Raw genomic sequence first — 21,706 nt, forward strand, 5'->3', positions numbered from 1 at the left:
ACTTATATTTGAGGTTGTTTTATCAAGGCACTTGTTATAATTTGGGAAAATAGCAAGCTATATAAATTTCTAGGATAAGAAGAAGATTGGTCAAATAAATTGGTAGAAATATTCACAACAATATTTCATAGTCTTCAAAAAGTATATTTTAAGGAATGTTTAATGATATGAGAAAATGATTATAGTATAATGCTAAGTAGAAAAGCACGACAAAACATGTTTAATCTTAGTAATATATGTATGTGTTGTATGTGTGTGCATGTATGTGTGTGTCTGTATGTGTGTATTCAGAGTGCAACCTTAAATGAATGATAGAAAATACTCCACTATGTTAATAGTGCTTTATTTCTGGATGATAGAAGTATGGCAAATTTTATTTTCCTATTATACTTTTCTATATTTTCCAAATTCTTAATAATAAATAGACATTACTTTTATGTTCTGAAGAAAATAACAACTGAATTTTTTTTAATTTTTTTTTTAAACCCACATTTGTTTATTTATTTATTTTTGGCTATGTTGGTTCTTCACTTCTGTGCGAGGGCTTTCTCTAGTTGTGGCAAGCGGGGGGTCACTCTTCATCGCAGTGCGCAGGCCTCTCACTATCGAGGCCTCTTTTGTTGCTGGAGCACAGGCTCCAGATGCGCAGGCTCAGTAGCTGTGGCTCACAGGCCCAGTTGTTCCGTGGCATGTGGGATCTTCCCAGACCAGGGCTCGAACCCGTGTCCCCTGCATTAGCAGGCAGATTCTCAACCACTGCACCACCAGGGAAGCCCTAACAACTGAATTTTAAAAAGCAAAATTTTGATTGAGCAGAATTATGTGTCCAAAATGTCTAAAGAGCTCTTCTCTCATTACTTCTATTTTTTCTCTTCATGCCAATGTGATAATGTTCATTAGGAAAGCATCATTCATGTATCTTTCACATGATCTGGAGGTTAATAGTGTATTTTCTAAGGTAATATAATTTCTATTTTTATCCTCTCCAAAATGTTCTTCAATTTCCCTCCACTATCCATTTAATATATCCATATTGACATAGAGTGCTCTCTTTTTTCTATTAGAACCGCTTCTAAACAAGATATGCCTATCGTTTCCATATGAGAACCATCATATCAATTTTTCAAGACACTTCTGAAATCTTTATTTAACTCTTTGTGTTAAATTTTTAGGTTCAAGTAGTTTACTATATTCCCTAAGTGTGTTGATTAAAGACATTGAGAGTCACTTATTTTCCAGGATGTTTATTTCTGAGAATTAAGGGGGTTACCTATACATTTTGTTCATTCTGTGATATCACACATGTTGTTCTTTAGAATATCTAACTTTATACTTTTGTTGTACAATTTTACCTGCATCTGAAATTGCAGTTTTAAATCTTCTTCAACAGGTTGGTGAATCTAAGGCCAAACAAAATTTCCATTGTTCCCTTTTTTCATTAATCTGTACAAAAGAGAATTTCACAATGCCTGTCTGCCTTAGACTAAGAGAACAAACAGAAAAAAAAAAGAGAGTTCATGGTCTAATTAATGCTACCTCAAGAGATTCACAAGGAAACAATTTTAATAAGTCTGTGCCAGATTGGGTCCCGGGTTCTATAGATGCTGTAGAAGAGCCACCTACTTTTGCTTGGAAGCTGCAGAGGGGGTTGTATCAGTTTGCTAAGGCTGCTGTAACAAAGACCACAAACCAGGTGGCTCACTCAACAGGAATCATTGTCTCATAATGCTGTAGACTAGGAGTACTAAATCAACGTGTTTGTTCCTTCTGAGGACTGTGAGAGAAGGACTTGTTCCAGGACTCTCTCCTGGGCTTACAGATGGACATCTTCTCCATGTCTCTCTCCATTTTCCCGCTATGTGTGTCTCTCCCTTCACATGCATTCTTTTTCTAAGAATACTAGTCATACTGGAGTAGCACCCTACCCTACAATGGTAGGACCTCATTTTAACTAATTACACCTGCAGCAACCCTATTTTCAAATAAGGTCACATTCTGAGGTACTGAAGGTTAGAACTTCAGCACATGAATTTGGGGAGGACAATATTCACCTGTAACAGGGAGAGTAGAGGCACATTTTCCTACAAGGGTAATCCTTGAATTCATTGTAAAGGATAAGGAAGAGTAACTTAGGAGACATGAGCAAGCAATATGGTTCATGAGAACAGGAAATGCAAAGGCAAGAAGGCCTGGAAGGTAAGGTGTGAGTGTGGTCCACAGGGAGACTGAAGTCTTGGCAGAGGATTATACATCTGGCTTTTGAGTGCAGAATTCATGGTGAGGTAGCAGGGAGACTGTGAAGAGTTTTACACATGTTCAGATTTGAATTTTAGAAATGATTATTCTGGTAACATGTGGTCTTTTTGAAGTACATTCCATCTACCAGCAGGACTCTGTTAGTTCGGCATGCTCTTTTCATTCAAAGAGCTCACCTGCCTTCTTTAAGCCTTTTCCAATTCTCTTTGCAAAATTTTGCTCCTGATTTTATTCTCTTAATTCTCTCAAATCCTGTTGCCTTTCATCATCTCCTAAATAATTTAATTCAGTAAGAATATAAACCAAAAAATTCCATATATAACATATAGCATTTACAAAATTAATAAAGATAAGTATTTAAATACTCAGGATGTTTTAAATTCTTGTTTGAAATTATTCTTTTAATCTCATATGAGAGACTAACAATGAAAAAAATTCAGAATCATAACAAAATATTTCAATTTTAAAATAAGCCTCTGATTCTTCCATTTTAAGCTTTCATGAACTTTTCATTTAACAACTATTAAATCTATGAGTGCATTCTCACATGCCTTTAACTTCCTTGCAGAAAGCTTTTTAAATTAATTTTTCTTTTATTTTTTACTCTTCTTTCAGCCCGAGGGTGACCTCAAGCAGGTTTATATGTTTCATGAATCTCTTAAAATCTTTCCAATTATAAAGTAACTGCCTAGATTTATACAAAAAGAAACTTAATTGATTAAAAAATTATCTCCAGAAGTCCTGTTTATTTAGTTGAGTTTCAAAATTGCAACATTTGTTCTAACTATCCTGAAGGCACAAGTACCACCGTCATCAGAATTAATTAAAATATTAATAAACAGAGATAATATCAGAAGTTATCTGTACTTATGATTGAAGAATGAATATAAAGCAGCATGAAATCCCATTTAAAAATGCTTTCTCTAAGTTGTTTATATCAGATTGAAAACATGGGCCTTTCATGGTGTCTTGTGAAGGGCACCATATTGAAATTGTGTCACATCACAAAAGGCAAGGATCTCTGAGCTGAGACAACTGCATGGAAAATGTTTTCTTACTAGCTCCTACTGAAACTCCTATTCAAATCTTTGGAATAAAGTGTGGAGTAAAGTGTTTCACATAAGGTGAAATTTTTACAAATATTTTTTACAAATTTTTACAAATATTTTTTAAATATTAACCATCATATACTGCAATTTTTATTAAATAAAATATTTCATTAAATTACATCTAAATGTACTATACATATCTCTGGCTTCTCAATAAATCATGCTGAATAATTGATCTTTTTCATAATAACTCAGTCATCATTAAGAACATAAATAATTACCTTATATCGCAAAATCAAAATATGTCAAGAGATAGTAAGGTATAAGACCATGATCTGAGTAATTTATTCAGGGATGAGACAAGTGATTAGACTAAGGTTCCAACCAAACCTAAGATACTATTAATTAAATTTCCTATATCTGACTACTTCTCTTCTATTTTCTTATTCTGTACCTCTGTATAAACAAGTCTTCAGATATTATTCCAGAGACTCATTACTTTAGGTTACCACATTTTGAAAGTTAGATCTTTGAGAGTACCCTAATACTTAGAAATTTGTTTCTTCATACTGCTCATGGCTCAGGTTCACAACTTGCCTGAAAGCAAAATTCTTCAAGAAACATAGCTGTAACATTTTATTATAGAATTAGAACTTTTTCCTGAACTTGGGCCATTTTTAAGCTAAGCTTGAAGTTTGCTTTCTACTGTCCTCTACAGTCATGTTTGCATATTTAAGTAAGTCAGTAGATAAAAATTCTAGGAGAGGATGTATGGAGAAAGAAGGACAGGAGTATTAAAATATTGTTTTTCACCGATGTAAAAATAAGGAGAAATTTTTTAGTAAGCTCGTAAATGCCACTACTCAGTACAAATCTTCTCTCGAGATTTTTTTTCAGATTGATTCTATAAGCCTTACGTTGATGTTCTTTAGGGTAATTAGTGTTAAAACGACAATAATAATAGTAAGGAAGAGGAGGAAGACAAGGAAAGCAGCATTATTTATAGTCTGGAACAGTTAGAGAAGACTTTAAAAAGAAAAATTTGAGCTTCAATAAGTGATCCAAACTCAGATTCTGTGAATCTCTTTTCTACTGGAGCACACTATGACTAGTAGGCAAGGACTTAAATAAAGAGTAAAACAAAACATTCTATTTGTCATTCCCAGAAGTTCCAAAACACAAGCTTCTTTAACGTCGGCTACTGTGATGTTTTAAGACCTGCGAACAAATTATAATAACCAATAAATAAAATTACTCAACATGACTTATAAAGATGTAATGGTATTACCATAGATTGGCAGGATTGGTATAGATGAAGAAAGTGGATCAGGGACATTAAGTATTGGGTGTGGTTTAAGGTAGAGCACAGACTTGGAAGTACTAGATAAAACAGCTGAAAAGTAGATTAAAGAGAGCTTGATTGTCAAGCTAAAGAATCTTGTAGACCAGCCTTTACTAAAATGTGTGATTCAGAAGACTAATTCCTAATTATGGTGATAAACTATAACATTTTACATGTTTTAAATTTTAAGTGGTTTAGGAAACACTGGTTTGAACAAAAATAAGCATATTTCTTTGTCACAAAACCTCTCTGAGACCTTAATTTGCTAATGCACAGTGCTTATTTCTTAGAAGAAGATACGGAGACATGGACTGGGAAAGACATGGACTGGGAAATACTGCTATTGAAAATGTAGACACAGTGAAGCTTTTAGAACTGGGGAATGGACATGCATTTTAGGGGATTAATCAAGATACTTAATGTGTAAATATATAAAATGGATAAAACTCTAATATTTTCTTTTAAAGCAATTATTACAATGTACAAGTATGGATTTATTTGTTTAATTTTTTGTTCAATGTTTATCTCCCTCACTATCCAGGAAATTTATTAGAGCAGAGAACGTAGCTCTTTTACCCACTGGTTTTTCCCACCATATAACCCAGTACCCAGCACATAGTAGACACTTAATAAATATTTGCTGCATAAATGATTGTAAAGGAAAGGTGTTTGGAAATAGTATACTTTTGTATTGTATTACTTTGGGCAGTACTACTAGGAGATGGTATGGATTTGAACTAGATTGACTGAATGGTAAGGAAAAGAAAGGGGAGACATTGAATGCCTAATACAGAAGGAAAGAAAGGAGTAGTAAAAGATGACTCCAAGGTACAGCATTAAGAGAATTAAAACACAACTAATCAAAGCAAGAAATCAAGAGGGAAAGCACAGTGTCTGGTACAGAGTAGGAACTTAGTAAATATTTTCACGTTCTCCTTTAGACAACTAGAGTTTTATTTAAAGATAGGTGGCTCATTAAGCAGTTAGAAACTAAATCAGAGATGATGGTTTATATTAGGACTCATTCATAGAGACTTTCTGAAGTCAGTGGATGAAAATTCCTGGGAAATACGTGAGGAAGGAGAATGGAAGCATTGCTATTCTTAAAACTCACTTGTCTAAAAGCAGAATTAAAAATATTAAAAAAGCTTTTTCTTGGTACCAGACACCATGTTTCCCTTCTTGATTTCTTGTTTTGATTGCTGATGTGATAATATCAGCATTAAAGACCACTAATGTGTTTATCCTAATAACAGTCCATTGATCTTCATGAAGACAAACTGGTTTCCTTGTAATGATATCAAATCAAGTTGTGGATAACAATTGCAGGCTTTCAGATATTGTAATGATAAGATGAAAACAAACCCATGAAATCTGAGTATTTTTGAAATGTGAACATTTCAACAATCAAAAAACAAACAAACCTCAGATGCTCCACTTGAAGTCCAAGAATCACCATGTATGTTGTCTTGATAAGGGAGTTTCAGAGACTACTTCAGATTAGGTAATGGTTTTAAAGATGTTTCTTGAAGTAGGACATGGAGAGAGTTTGGCAGGTTTCCATATCCCTGTGGCACACTTAGTGAAGCAAAGGGTTTCTCAGTGAATAAATTAGAAACATTTGTCATTTGAAAAGTGTAAGACTGTGCCAACTAATGAGGACAGCCAGAGTATTTATCACAAGAAATCTTGGAAAGATTGAACTTTTCCTTATCCCTTTAACTTTCCAGGGATGAAATATTAGGCAAGGGTAACATTGGCATACATGGGTCTAAAATCCTAGAGAATGTAGTGGTACTGGATATCAGGTGTTTTTTTTTTTTTTTTTTTTTTCTTTTTGCGGTATGCGGGCCTCTCACTGTTGTGGCCTCTCCCGTTGCGGAGCACAGGCTCCGGATGCGCAGGCCCAGCGGCCATGGCTCACGGGCCCAGCCGCTCCGCGGCATATGGGATCCTCCCAGATCGGGGCACAAACCCGTATCCCCTGCATCGGCAGGCGGACTCTCAACCACTGCGCCACCAGGGAGGCCCTATCAGGTGTTTTGATACATATATTCTTATTGCTTGGGTCAGCTACTGCAGGCATAATTCTCAAGTGGTTGAAATTCTCTTTGGTTTAAATTATGAATACAGAAGGATCTGATGACTGTAGCAAGGTGAGTCTTTTTGCTGTTTCACCTATGTTAGGCCATGTTAGTGAGCCCTGCTATTTAAATACATTTGACTCAGGGAGAGTGTTGAAAGGGAGACTGTTGACTGCATGCTGTAGCTATAGAAAAAGAAAAATCCCCTTTAGCTATTCAATTCAGATTTTAAATATATATATATATATATATATATATATATATATATATATATATATATATATATATATATATATATGATTCAAGAGAGAAGAGAATCCATGCAATGAGAATCCAAAAAAGATAATACTCTTATCTTTGACTTAAGGAATTTATTGGAAGGACTTTAACAGGAAGAGATGAAAACTTGTTTTCCTCTTGCCTTTTTAAATCCCTTTGAAAAACTGAAAATCTAAGAATTCCTCTTTTGGATGTTTGCTAAGGATATTAGTAAAACAGGAAATCTGGTTGCTTTTGAGTCAATGTCCATACACTAGATGTGAAGCCACATGCTTCTATGGTATACTGGGCAATGGTCGTGTTTCAGGAAAAAGCAAAAGTTGCTTCTATATATCATGTATGTAACATTTATGTGCTTTCTTGTATGTTATGCTCTACTCATTCTACCCTACTGTATTTTCATACTTTTGGCATGCAAAAAAATGTTTAAACTCTTATCACCAGAGAAGAGAACGATGTTATTTCCCTCACTGTTACCCCATCATTCTGTTTGCACCTATGAAGTAGTCTATGTGTAAATAACTATCAAGTGTGTGAGTGTGTGTGTGTATGTGTGTGTGTATGTGTGTTTGGTATAGAACAACTAATAAATTCATGTTTGATAAATTCTCATATGCTGATCTATGTGTATCACTGTAAATGTAATGCAGGGTCTGCTAATGGGAAAAAATGATGACTTTGGGGTCAAGAAAAATGAGATCTAATCCTAGTTCTACTAATTACTCTGTGTGTGACCTTATGCACATTACAAACTCACTAAACCTTAATTAGTTTATTATTGAAATACAGAAAATAATATATGAATGCTTATTCATTAAGAAAAAAAGGTGATAAATTGTAAATTGTTTTGAAATTTTGCAAGGACTATACAAATAAAAGTCATTATAATCATCTTTACTTGCCGTATGCATTTACTAATACAGTTAATGTTTTTAAAGTATCTACTCTGAACTAGATACTAAAGTTACTGGAAATATACAGTGTTTAAAGGCTAGACATGGTCCCTGTCCTCACAGAAGTTTCAATCTAGTGAACAAGATAGATTTGAATACATAATTAAAATGTGATCAAACGGTATGGCAGCATATAATTGAAACATATAGAGACGAGGACATACAGAGTTGGAACATATTGAATAAAGAGAGGCTACTTTCCCTTTTAATCTAAATTTTTTTAAAAGAGCAAGGAAATGTACCCTGTGCAAAGGCAGCCCTATTTCTGAAGGCCCTAGTAGAAGAAAGATCATGTAGTCCTAGAAATGCAAAGGAAGCCATGAATAAGAAGAGCAAAGAAAACAATGAGAAGAGTGGTACGTGGCCAGGCTGCACAGAGAGCTGGATGTGAGTGTGGAAGACAGCAGTCAGGCCAGAGGACCATATCATACTTTTAAGCTGCAATAAAGACTTTAGACTGTCTGGAGGGCAGAGAGGAATCATTGAAGTATTTGAAGCAAGAAGGTGACATAAAAATGTTAGTGTTTTTAAAGGTCACTCCAGGTTCACTGTGGTGGAAGAACAATAGAGAGAGACAAGTACATATGCGAGAGAAAATAGTTTGAACTATGTTGCTAGGCAGTTGAAATGAATAAAAACAGACTTGAATCAGGATATGTTTAGGCTTTTGTAGGATTAGGACTTGGTGATTGTTGGATGTGGGAAGTGAGGCAATGAGAAGAGTCAAGAACATTGCCAAGCTTTCCACCTTGAGAAACTAGGTGAACTGTATTGTCATTCACTGAGTCTGAGAGCACAGGAGGAGGAGGAGGAGGTTTGGGCAGAACAATAATTGCCAATGCTTAGTGAATGCTTAAAACTTGAAGACACAATTCTATGAGCTTGGTATGTACTCTGTTATCTTAGAGATGACTAAATTGATAGAGGTTAAATATGTGCTGAGAGTCACACAGCCAGGGAGTTGGCTTCAGTGTCCAAGGTCTTGACTATGATGATGGGCTCCATACCTTTGAAGAGCATCACTTCAATTTTGAACATATTATGTTTGAGATGCTCATAAAACACACAGTGGAAATGATGAGGGAAATAAATCTGAGTAGAAATTTGAGAAGCTTTATAGCCATCACTCATCAAAGTTAAATGAAAAGAGTTGGGAAAGGTGAGTGAGATTTTAAAGATTGAAAGGGAGAGAGCGTATAATTAGAAGGGCAACAAGCCTAGCAAGGGAATAACTCTCTAGTACTATAAATGTCAATATTTGGTAGAGAAGATGGATCTTCTTAAAAGATTGAAATTGAGGAACCGAAGTGGAAGGATAAATGTCAGAAGATTGTGAAGTCAGGGGAGCCAAAGGAAGAGAGTGTTTCTGAAGGAAAATTATAATTTTCTGTCCAATGCTCCTAATAGGTCAAGTAAGAAGAGATTAAAAGTATGAAGGGGCTTAAAGGAAAACTTTCTTTTAAACATGAAAGTTAATCTCCCACCTTCCTTATTGATCTATACTTACAACCAAAATTCCACTAAACTAAAAGAAGTTTTAAAATGCATATACTCACAAGGAGAGACAAAATTGAAAAGAAGACACCAGGAGATAAGAGATTTCAACAAATTTTAAGAAGACAGGGAAAGAAGATGTAGTTTATATTCACGTATATAAAAAGTACATTGTCAGTTACATTATAAAGCACCCACAAAGGGATGTAAAAATTGATTTGCTTCATAGTCTTCCTTAGAGTCTTGGAGACAACAGGTACCAGACAAAGAACTGAGGAGACTTAGTACTGAAAATAGAAAAATCGACTTAAATCTTTATTTACAATACTGCATAGCTCTTCCCAGTGAATTTAAGGTCTTTCTTCATCGCCAAAGAATTCAGAGACAAAGTGATAGGTAAGAAACAGATTTATTTAGATAGAAACACACTCCACAGACAGAGTGTGAGCCATCTTGGAAGGCAAGAGGCAAGAAGCCTCGAAATATGACATGGTTAGTTTTTATGGGCTGCATATTTCATAGGCTAATGAGTGGGAGGATTATTCCAATTATTTTGGGGAAGGGGCAGAGATTTCCAGGAATTCGGCTACCACCCACTTTTTGGCCTTTTATGGTCAGCCTTGGAACTGTCGTGGCACCTGTGGGAGTGTCATTTAACGTGCTAATGTATTACAATGAGTGAATAATTATGCTCAAGGTCCACTGGAAGTTGAATCTTCCGCCATCTTGTACCTTGTTGGTTCTCACTAGTTTTCATCATGTACTATGGCTATGTCATTCTTTTAAAGGTTGTGCCCTGCCTCCTTCCCTCCTGTTTCATAGCTATGCCTCAGGCTGAAGACCAGAACATTCTTTGGCTTGCTGCCAATCGTCCTGCAGTGATACCTATTATGCATACAAAACTTCCAATTAGTTCTTTAGAAAGTCACTCTTCAATATTGAAGGACAGCCAGGGATCACCAGATATTTGTGGAAGACCCCTATCATGAAAAATAAAGATGAAAAGAAACAAACAGAAAATGGAACTCAGAAAAAATGCAAGGAGCAGGGGAAAAAGGCAAAAAAAAAGTCTATAGCTAATATCTTCTTAAAGAAATGAAATGATATGGCACCCTGAAATACAATCATGATACTGTTAAAAAGGAGCATGCATTTAGGAAGCAACAACCAATTTTTGGACAATAAAAATATGTTATCTAATAAAAGATAATACAGGAGATGTATTCAGAAGATGAAGTTGAGAAAATCTTCCAGAAAATAAAATAAAGAAACAAAGACATGGAAATTACAAGAGAAAAAATAATTAAATTACTGGACATTTCCTACTTTCAACTAATCAGGATTACAGGAAAAGAAAATAAAAAAAAAAATGAAGAGGAGGAGGAAATCATCAATTAAATAATAACAGAAAATTTAACATAATTTAACGATAAAGGCTTCCAACGTGAAAGGGCCCATCTAGTACCCAGTACAATGGATAAAAACACATCAAAGTACATTGTCATGAAATTTCAAAATACTAAGAATAAAAGTTCTAAAATATTTTGGGAAAGGGGAAGGTGGGCGTAAAACAGGGTTTTGAATAGTAATAGAGCTGGATTTCTTGACAACAACCTTAAAAGCTAGAAAATAATACTTTAAAAATTTCTTCGAATTTATAAAGAAAATTATTTTTGACCTAGAAGTATATATCCAGCCAAACTTTCAATTGTTTGTGGGTGAAATGAAATCATGTTCGTATATGCAGAGGTCTCAAAATTGTTCCTACTGTAGATTCTTTCTCAGTAAGTTACTGGATGTTATATTTCACCATTGGATGTTATAGTCCAATAAGTCTAGAAAGAAAAGACATGTGGTCCAGGAAATAGGAATAAAACAGAAGGAAATATAAAATTCACAGAATGACAGTGAAGAGAAATTCCAGGATCTCTCTCTCTCTCTCTCTCTCACACACACACACACACACACACACACACACACACACACATATCAGGTCTAGAAAAGTGAAGTGACCACTCCAGACTGAAGCAGGAAGATATAGAGCCCCTAAAAGATTATTCCAGGGGGAAATATGCAGATTTCACGTTTTTCACTATATCAAGAGAAGAGGAGATAGTCAGGAAATTGAATTTATGAAAGACACATAGATAAACCAAACAAAGAAAAAACAAGCAATTTTTAAAGAAACAATAAGATGCAGAAGAAATAAAATGCGACTGAATTACAGTGATATTTATAGCTATAATAAAATAAGTACTATTCATTTAAAACAAAATTGCTATATATACTTTGGTTGGTTAGAAGTTCGTTGAAACTTTGTTAGAAGAAAGGTGAACTACCATGTTACATACTAGATAACTGCAAGGGAAAAATTATGGAGTAGCACCACAATCAAGTTACTTAGAAATTTAAGATGGAAAAAAAGTTGAAAGCTATCATGTGTAGAGAGCATAAATCAGGAATGGAAGGAGTTCCCATTGAGAGATAGTCCATGAATCAGATACCAAAGTCATCAATGGGTTCTAGAGGTGGTAATGAATGATATGAAAAAGAGTAGAAAAATGTTACTACCATGTAATGAGACCATCAAAGGAGCAGGACTTTTTTAGGATGAGAGAAGATTAATAATTTTTAGAGAGCAAGGGAGGATATCAATTCTACTTTCCAACCGTGAAGTGTTTAAGGTATGAGAAAATCAGCATGCTCCACTTTTAAAGGCTATAAGTGAACCATGTTTTAAGTTGAGACTATGAAGGGGAGGAAGCATTCAGTGGAAAGGATCAATGAAGTTACTGATCATGACATAAGGCACAATTTCAGAATTTAGTGGGATTGAAGGAAAGAGAAGTTGGGTCAGGGGGAAAGCTCAGCACATTGTAAGAATGAGACAAGGGACCGGAAAGATGACTAGAAGAGGCTACGTTTTTGATCAACAAAAGGGAAAGCAGTCCTAAGTGAACTAAATTGCAAAAGTCTTAGTGGACAGTGGGCTCTCTGGCCAAATGGTTCAGGTCCAGGCCTGGATATTCTCTTTTTTCTCTTCATAATAAAAAATTTGCAATGCAGCAACAGATGGGTATCAAGAAGTAGCTACAAGGTTCAGCACAAAATGGTGAGTGCAAGGAACTGGGCAAAAACAACATATGAACAATTGATTCCTCACCTGTGAGTCATAGAGACAGACAGGATACACACCTTGAGTCAGCTCGATGGCATCACAGCTGGGTAGTCAATGTGGCTACTAGTGATAAATTAAAAACCTGGGAATTTTTCAAGACTTCTCCCTCTCTCCACAGCACCCCTTCCACCTCTCATCTAATCCATTACCCACACTTTGGATTCTGCTTCTTAAATACCTTTCCAGTCTATCACTTCTCCCCATGCTCACTATAACTATCATAGTCTGAGCCATCATCACTTAACTTTACAACTGCAATAACCTCAACAAATATTAAATAGGTACCTAATATATGTCATAGATTTACTAGATGCATTTACTGGGTGCTTGATATGTGCTAGATCCCATGTAGAGATCAACCTACAATCAGGGCTTTCAAGGAAAGTCGAGTAAAATAAAAGTTACAAAACCTTGTGATTCAAGCTCCCAGAAATGAGAAGTGTAGGAGTTCAAGAGATAGAAAGTAATGGAGAGGAAAGACCATCTTCTTACTGTTTTTAGTTAAACCTTCTAAAGATTACCATGTTCTTATAACCTTCTATAAGAGCTGACTCATGAACCTGTCCCAAAATATAATTTTATTAATTTCATAAGTAAAAGGAGGAATAAAAATGGCCTTGGGCTGCACTTTCAACATCTCTTAAGCATATTGTATTCATTTGCCTCCAAATTTGATTTAATCTAAGCCATTTCAAAACAAAATGCTATATTATTTTTGTGAACTATCACTACTTTCTGTTTCGGCAGTAAGTTTATGCTGATAAGTAAATCAAATCAATGACTAAAATGCGAGTTTCAAATTGATGCTCATTCAGTACTATTTCTGCAGATGGCAAACTGTGTACTATTATTGTGAATCCAAAGATGAATAAGACAAGATCCTCTCCTTCAAGAACTCACCCAGTACACAGGGAAATAGTACACATAATTAGGAAGCAATGTGATTTAGTGCCCTGGGAGCTCAGAGGAAGACACTATTCATTTATCCTGGGGAGACATTCACAGAGATAGTGACATTTTAGTTAGAATGAGAAATTTTTCAAGCAAATTATCAGTATCTGTTGGTGGTTGTGGAGAGAGTCCCAAATGTATCCATCTATTCATTCATGAACTGATTTGTTCATTTTACATTTGTTATTGAATATCTACTATATGTCAAGAACCTATACAACTGTAAAAATGAACAAAACATAGTTACTACCCTCAATAGCCTTGCAGTCTAGGGAAAGAATGATATGAAAAACAGTAACTTTAATAAAGTGTTATAGATGCCATGATACCAATTTTGTGCAAGATTTCATGGCATTTGGGTCATTTTAACCTAGAAAAAGACATGCCAGGATGTCAGAAATTTCTGCCACGATTGTTTTGTCCCATTAAAATAAAAGAATTCACAGGGACAGATTCTTATTCTGAAGTGAATAACCAATACAACTGTAGCTCCAATAGGAGCTTTGTTCAATTCATCTCTCTATCCCCAGTACCTAGTTCAATGCTTGGAGCATATTAAGTATTTAATAAATAATTATTGATTAATGGAATAAATTTGAGTCAAAAAGAGGATATCATAAACCTTATGAGTAAAACTTGACTATTTTGCAGAAATGAGAGAAATGTGGGTTTTTTTCAACAAATTCTGGAGGTTTCTGTTCTGCACTGCAATTTGTATAAAATTAAAAAAAAAAACATATTATCGTTCCATGTTTCAAGTGTGAGTGTAAGCATTGCGCTAAGTCAGGATTGTATTCTGGCCCAGTTCTGCCATTCCAAAACTGTGTGATGACGGGATTCTGATCCTTTCTGAATCCATTTCTTTATTTGTTAAATGGGAATAAGAACGTGTCTTTACATACCTTGGAGAGCTGTTTAAGGAATAAATGATCTATTGAATGTGCATGTCTTATGTAAACTTCTTTACGGCCTTATATAATTATAAAATATACAACATAAGTAAATTTCTAAGCTTTAAATATTATAAGAATGCCTTCCAAATGCAGGTGGTTAAGCAGTTGGTTTGTTTTCTGTTTTTCTCTAGTGCAGTGCCTGGAGATGACCACCAAGCGGAAAATCATCGGCCGACTGGTGCCGTGCCGATGTTTCCGAGGTGAAGAAGAAATCATCTCAGTTTTAGATTACTCCCACTGCAGTCTTCAGCAGGTGCCAAAGGAGGTCTTTAACTTTGAACGGACATTAGAGGAACTTTACCTAGATGCCAATCAAATTGAAGAGCTACCAAAGGTAATTTTTGACAACCTAAAATATGTACTTCAAATGAGTATTTCATAACTCCAGAGACTTGGCATAATGATAATGCTAACTACAGCCTTCTATCTAGGTAATTGACAAATCATTCAAATTAATATAACTTTTCCCAATATTCTCATTACCTTTTAATGCGACTCCATTTGCAACTTCATGTAATATGCCAATAACCAATTGAACTCCATTGAAACCATCATTTTATGTAATATGCTTTTTTATTTTAACTTAAGATGATCTCCAAGAAAATAACAGGTTGGTGGGTTGAGATCAATAGCTTATGTTTAGAAAAGAAAGGGAAAATATGGTACCCTCTATTCCAGAACTGAAATTTTGTATGTTGTATGTTAAGGTGACATTGTTTTAAAGCCTTGAATTATATGTTACAAGTCTAAGAAATGCTTTTACATACACACACACACTCACACACACAAAGAGTCAAGTATACTATTATGAAAAACATGCTGTTATTTCTAGAATTTGAAATCTTTGGTTATTACAAACATCACTGAATTTATATGGCATATAACTTATATAGTGTAGCTAAAATTTTTTAACTAATGTCAAACTTTACGCACACATACACACACACTGCCATTATGTTATGCAAAGAAAATGTCTCCTGTGACCAGAAAACACTGGAGAGATTAGCTAAAGCAGACTAAGGCCACACAGCAGAAGGTTCAAAATCTAAATCATTGGATCCTATTGTTCACCTAAATAAATGACTCAGATTAAGTTGCTGGAATGGCATTCAACCCTGAAGAACTTAATGGCCAAGAGGGGAAAAATGTCATGCAATACATTTCCATTGCTTATGCTAAAAAAAAATGCATGTTAAATATCCAAGAACCAGAAAAATATATCTCCCATCATAAAAACTAACTTAATATCAAAAGCAGAGTAAAATGTTCTGATGAAAAGGATTTTTGAATAATTGTTTTCATTTAGGATGATGCATTACAGTGTTTATATAACACTTCAGAGACAGGAACTATTTAATGTGTACTTCAAACAAATATCCTTCATTTATGACAACCTGTGTGTATAGTGTCATCTTGAATCTTTGCCCAGGAGGGCTGAGTTAAACCTAAAAAAAATTTGGCCATATGGATTAACATCCATATTGCACATAAGTGGAGGCTGGACTGAAATGGGCTGTGTCTTCCACCAGGCTATGAACAACTTGAGGGTAGAGGGAAAGATCTTATTCATCTTAGATGAATCTTTCATTCTTATTCATCTTTGCCTCCCTGTACAGGAGGATTCATGGTGACCTTCACATAATGGATAATCAATCTATGTGTTGTTGCTGCTAGATGAAACACTGCAGAGAACTTCATGTACTATAGGACTTGATTAGTAAGACTGTATAAGGTTAAGCAATTCATAAATGTGGCATTTAGCTCTAATTTAAGAAATTAAGCACAAAGTTTTGTTTTTTTTTTTTAGGTCAGGTCAATCTAGAATTGCCAGATGAAATAAAAGACATCCAGTAGAGTTTAAATTTTAAACTAAAAAACAGGCCATTTTTCAGTATAATTCCATCCCAAATATTGCATTGGATATACTTATACTAAAACACAAAACAGATTGTTATTTCTTTGAAATAAAAATTTAAATGGGCATTTTATATTTTTATTTACTAAATCTGGCAGCCCTAAGGCAATCCAGCCATTTAAAATCTTTTTCTAGATGCATGCAACAGAGTCTATAAGACAAATAGTAAAAACATGGTTAATTAATCAACTACATACTCATTTAATATCTACTCTGCAACACAGTATTTGAAGTTTTAGGGGGGTTATAATAGAAATAAATCTCAACCCTTGCTCTCAAGGATCTGACAACCTAATCACAGAGAAAACTGAAGCATTAGAGGTGAATACACAATAAAGTATAATCAGAGCCAAAGAACCAAATCCTGTGGTAGGGCTTATGTATAGAGAAGAGGTCCACTCTTGGAGGGGATGGGGAAGGGCCTGACCAAAAAGCACAGATGCAAAAACTAAGATGGAATATATGTAGAGGGGGAGGAGAGGAGCAGCAAAGCTGTGAAGATTCTGCAGCTGCAGGTGCAAGTGGGAGAGTGTTGACATATGTAGGTAAAGTAGGGAGAGCAGAGGGAACCCAGATTATGAAAGGTCTTGAGAGTTACACAGCATTGTTTGACTTGATGCATCAGGCAGAAAATGCCATTGGAGAGTTTTACATATCAAGTCAGTCACTAAGGGTGTAATGAAGAGAGCTTGGATTAACAATAAATAAAAATACTACAAGTGAACCAAGGATTTAATAACACTTTTGCAATGTATTAGAATTCAGGAGAAATTGTTATCTTTTGTTATTGGTATGCTTTATTTCAAAGACCTTTCACATAATCTCTCAAGGTTTCTTTGACTCCCAAAGTTCAATATTATTAGTTTCCTAAAACAGCCCTATAAGTTCCTTTCTTCTAAAGTATCTGTTATTGAGATATGATCTAAATTATCTGACTTTGAGATTTTATTATAATAATACATGGATATAATTGTGCATTATTAGAAAAATAGGTAAATTAAGAAACAAAAGGACTGACATATCAATTAGGGCTCATTATGTGTGTTTCAAGTAATACAAAACCCAATCCAAACTGATTTAAACAAGAAATAGGCTTGATTGGCTCACATAAGTGGAAAATGCATCTCAAAACAAGCTCCAGACTTGGTATGTTTCTATTTGCTTTGTGTGGGATCAGCTTTATTCTGAGGCTGGCTTTCTCTCATGGGGCAGAATGGCTAGAACTGTTCTAGTGTTCACGTCCACAGCATCCCAAATTAGAAATTTTTGGCTTCTGAAAACTCTTTCTTTTTCTGAGAAGGACGAGAAGTGTCTCCCCCAGAATTCTTCAGTTAACTTGTCCTTAGGTCTCATTGACCTTAATTGTGTCACATGTTCATTGTTGATCCAGTCTATTTGCTATGGGATACACTATGTCAAGAAAAATGAGATTACTCTGATTGGGTTAAACAATGATGGGCCACCTCTGTGGAGTTGTGGTTACTGGCAGCAACACAAGGAAATGAGGTGGAAGAACTGTTGGAGAGATTACCACAATGTACACCACAAACAAAATGCTATAAAATCGCTGTTTTGCGAGGAAAAGTTCCTCTTAATCAAAGTTTGTAAGGACTTGTAGGCAAAGTATTGAGCCCTTAGGGGATTTAAACCTTTCAAAGTTAGATTAAGTGAAGTATTTTTTGTCTGCCATCTTATTTTACTGTTTCCTTGGTATTATTTTGACATTATTACCATTGTGATTTCAGATTTATTGAGTAATGAGATAACCATTTTTATTCTTGATATTACATTATGGCAAGAATTACCTTTTATACATTTTAAAAATTATTTTCATTCCGATATTTTATACTGAGAATGTTCTAGCTGGCCAAGAGTCTGTACTGTGCATTCTTATAAAGCAGGTAGAGAACAGAGTCAAGGTTAATGGCATTAGGAAAAGAATGTCAAGAGTGTGTTAGAAAAGATGCAAAAAATAGATATGAAAGAACAGGTAGTGTTTTGATTAGGAATAGTTCAATCTGTGTTGCTTAATTTTTTGTAGTAAAAGGTAAAAATACAAAATAACATACTTTTCACAGAGTGATAGAAACCCACACAGCTTATAATTTAGTACTGCTTTGCTTGTTATTTGGAACTGGAAACTTAAAATTATAGACAGAGTAAGAGACAATCACAGATGTATATTATATATGAAGTAATAGAGTGGGAAAACAAATGTGAAAAAAAAGAGCAATAAAGAGAAAACCTACAGAGAAACTTCTTGAAACTGAAGAGGAACTTTAAAAAAGATTAAAGAAATAATTTTGATAAAGTCAATATGTGACCAAAATTGAAAGACACACAGTGAATTTGGTAGAAGAGGTTAATTTATCCACGTATAAAAGAGGACGGGACTAAATCTGCAGTACTGTACTTACAAAGTTTTCCCCATATAAACTATCCAGATGTATTTTAGAGATTAAGAACTTAGGCTTTGGACTCAGACAAACCTGGGATTAGCTCCTAGCACTGCTAATTAGTTGGGAAGGTATTTTATTTTCTGAAAGCCTCAGTTTCTTCAGAAACTGGGAGAAACTGTTTAGCTGGGAAAATAATATCATCAACTCCTGGGATTAAACAGATAGATAGATAGATAGATAGATAAATAGATAGATACATAGGAGGGTAGGGTACTTGGTGTGATAATGTTTGTGGAGTACCTGAAATAGAAAAAAAAATAATTGGTATTTATCATTCTCCTCCCACAGATAAAGGAAATTCTCTATGTTAATTACCCGGGGTACAATAGTAAGATTTTGTAACATTTCAAGATAGTTCTGGGTATTGACTCTCTCAAAAAATGTTGTGGCATGATGTCATTTCTAACTGAAATCTCCAAAGACAGCTTCTAGAAAAACAACCCTCTGCCCATAGTGAGAGATAGGTTATTGACCCATATAGCTACACCTGCACATTTGTGAGGGCTAATACCACCACTTCTCCTGAGAATTTCCTTGATTCACAGAATCACGTTATGTCATTTTTGAGTAAATGCAACTTTGGAAATTATTTTATTTAAGCCCTCAATTATTATAATAAGCAAATCAAGGCCAGAAAAGTTAATTAACTTATCTTAGGCCACATGGGATATTAAATTCCTATCCAAAACTAACAACAAAGACTATGTGTTAGTTAGGATAGAATAGATTATGCTACAGTAACAAGTCAAAATGTATCACTAAAGTTTTGCTTTGTGCCCCATGAGTGTTGCCAGGGACCACTGCTTTCCAAGATCCTATAACTAGAAATTAGTCCAACTTTCCCCCCAGTGCAGAAATGTCTACCTCTTATTTCTATTATAATAGTCATCCAACCTTTTCATGAACCTTTTTATTATGGAAGAAGTCACTCAATTAAGAAGTAGACCATTGTATTATTGGAAAGTTCTGATTGTTAGAAAGTTCTGCAGTATGTTGATGGTGTAGATCCATTCACCTATCTATCCATCTAAAACTTGGCTGGGCACTCAGAGTGCTACTAAGATTATTAAGGCCTGCCTTCCTTGGACGAGGAATTATGCTTCTGGCATTACTGCCTTGATCCTTAAAATATTTTAAAGGAATTCATAGAGTTCCTTAGAGTTCTGTTTTGCCTTAGAGTTCTGTTTTCCAAGACAAGTTTCCAAGTTCCTTAGACCGCTTTTCAAGGACATGCTTCCCAGATGCTTCATCATCTTAACAATATTACGTCTAGTGTAGAATATTGTCAGTGAGCTAAGAGATGCTAGGGAAAAAAAAGCACCTGCATATCTGCAGTTGCTTCTTCTGGGAAGAAAACAGACATTGAGAAGCCAGGTGCCAGGCAAGGGCTACCGAAAAACACTTGCATGGTGCTCATGATTCTGTGTTGACCACTCATGCAGGGCTGTTTAGCTAAGACATTGATTATCCAATATAAAACAGACAAAAATTTATCAAAGAGGGACATTTTAGACTGGTGAAAATTTTGTCATGGCTTGGATCCAGTCATTGACCATGAAATGGAAGAAATCCCTACGGACTCTTAAGAAAATAAATAAGCAAAAAAAAAAACAAAAAACAAACAAAAAAACCCGCACCTGAATCATTTGCCAGCAGCCAGCAGGTAAAATAGAGCTCCAAGTTAATGACCAGTGAACGGGTTCTGACAACTATATTGGAGTTGTTTGTGCCGAGCCTACACATGAAAGCCAAGCAAGCTTTCCACTCAGAGATTTGGTCCCCACTCTTTCCTCTGCTAGCGCTGCTCTTCCACATGGCCTGCTGCTTCATTTCCTTCAGGTCTTTGCTCAAGTATCACCTTCTTAGAGAAGCTTTACCCATTATCTTACACAAAATAACAATGCTCACCACTGCCACTTACTCCCCCAACAAAACTTTAGGCTTAATTATATCTCTAGAAGATTTCAAGTACAATTCAATAGTGTTAACCAGTAGTAAGATACTGTGAAATAAGTTTTCATTGTTATAAAATATCAGCATAGCTCCCTCTGAAACAATGTGTATTATTTTGCAGAGTAAGACCTCTGACAGTGGCCAGAGGTAAGGAAGGACAGGAAATGTGGGCACATATCTGCAGAGAACAGAGAAAATCAAACTCTCTCATTTAATTTGTTTTTTTTTCTTTTTCTTAAGTTTTGATGCTGATTCTTGGGGTTGAAGTGAGGTGAGATAATTTTTGTGGCTCCTCCATAATCCACTACTTAATATAGTACACTCTGCATTTTTTCTTACTCCCAAACTCTAAGTACTTTATCCATATAAAATAGAGCTTCAACATAATATTTTCCCAAGTTAAGGAATGTGCTCTTTGACTCTAGAAGCAGTCAAAGGATAGATGTCAAAGAACATACTTTTACATGTATGGTGGTAGAGGGTGGAAAAATCCCTCTAAAATTCCTTTCACACTTAACGTTTTGTGATTCACTCATCTGAGATTCATTTTAAATAGATAAAAATGATGAACAATATAAGGAAGTATTCTGACAAACAGAGTAGTGACTGTAGTTACTGGTTATTATCACAGAAGTACTACAGTAAACGTAAGTTCTGAAGAGAGAAGACCTAGGTTTAACACAAGTTCTGAAATGAGCTCATCATATGACTTCAGGCATCTTACTTAACCCCTTTGAACCTTAGCTTCCTCTTCTGCATTAGATGCTAACAAATTTATTTCTGCCCATCTCCTAGGATCACAGTGAGCACCAAATAATATAAAGTACATGAAAGCCCTAT

At 35.1% G+C, this 21,706-nt stretch overlaps 1 protein-coding gene across 2 annotated transcripts in view; it reads left to right on the forward strand.

Moving 5' to 3' along the window:
* LRRC7 (leucine rich repeat containing 7) overlaps positions 1-21,706 on the forward strand; it is a 497,427-nt gene that overhangs the window by 162,617 nt on the left and 313,104 nt on the right. For both annotated transcript variants that reach the window (XM_060089953.1, XM_060089952.1), the window contains exon 3: positions 14,671-14,873. In XM_060089953.1, the coding sequence (XP_059945936.1) occupies positions 14,671-14,873 (203 nt within the window). The remainder of the gene's footprint in view (positions 1-14,670; positions 14,874-21,706) is intronic.

This window comes from Mesoplodon densirostris, chromosome 2, assembly GCF_025265405.1.
Source record: "Mesoplodon densirostris isolate mMesDen1 chromosome 2, mMesDen1 primary haplotype, whole genome shotgun sequence".
NCBI classification, from domain to species: Eukaryota; Metazoa; Chordata; class Mammalia; order Artiodactyla; family Ziphiidae; genus Mesoplodon; species Mesoplodon densirostris.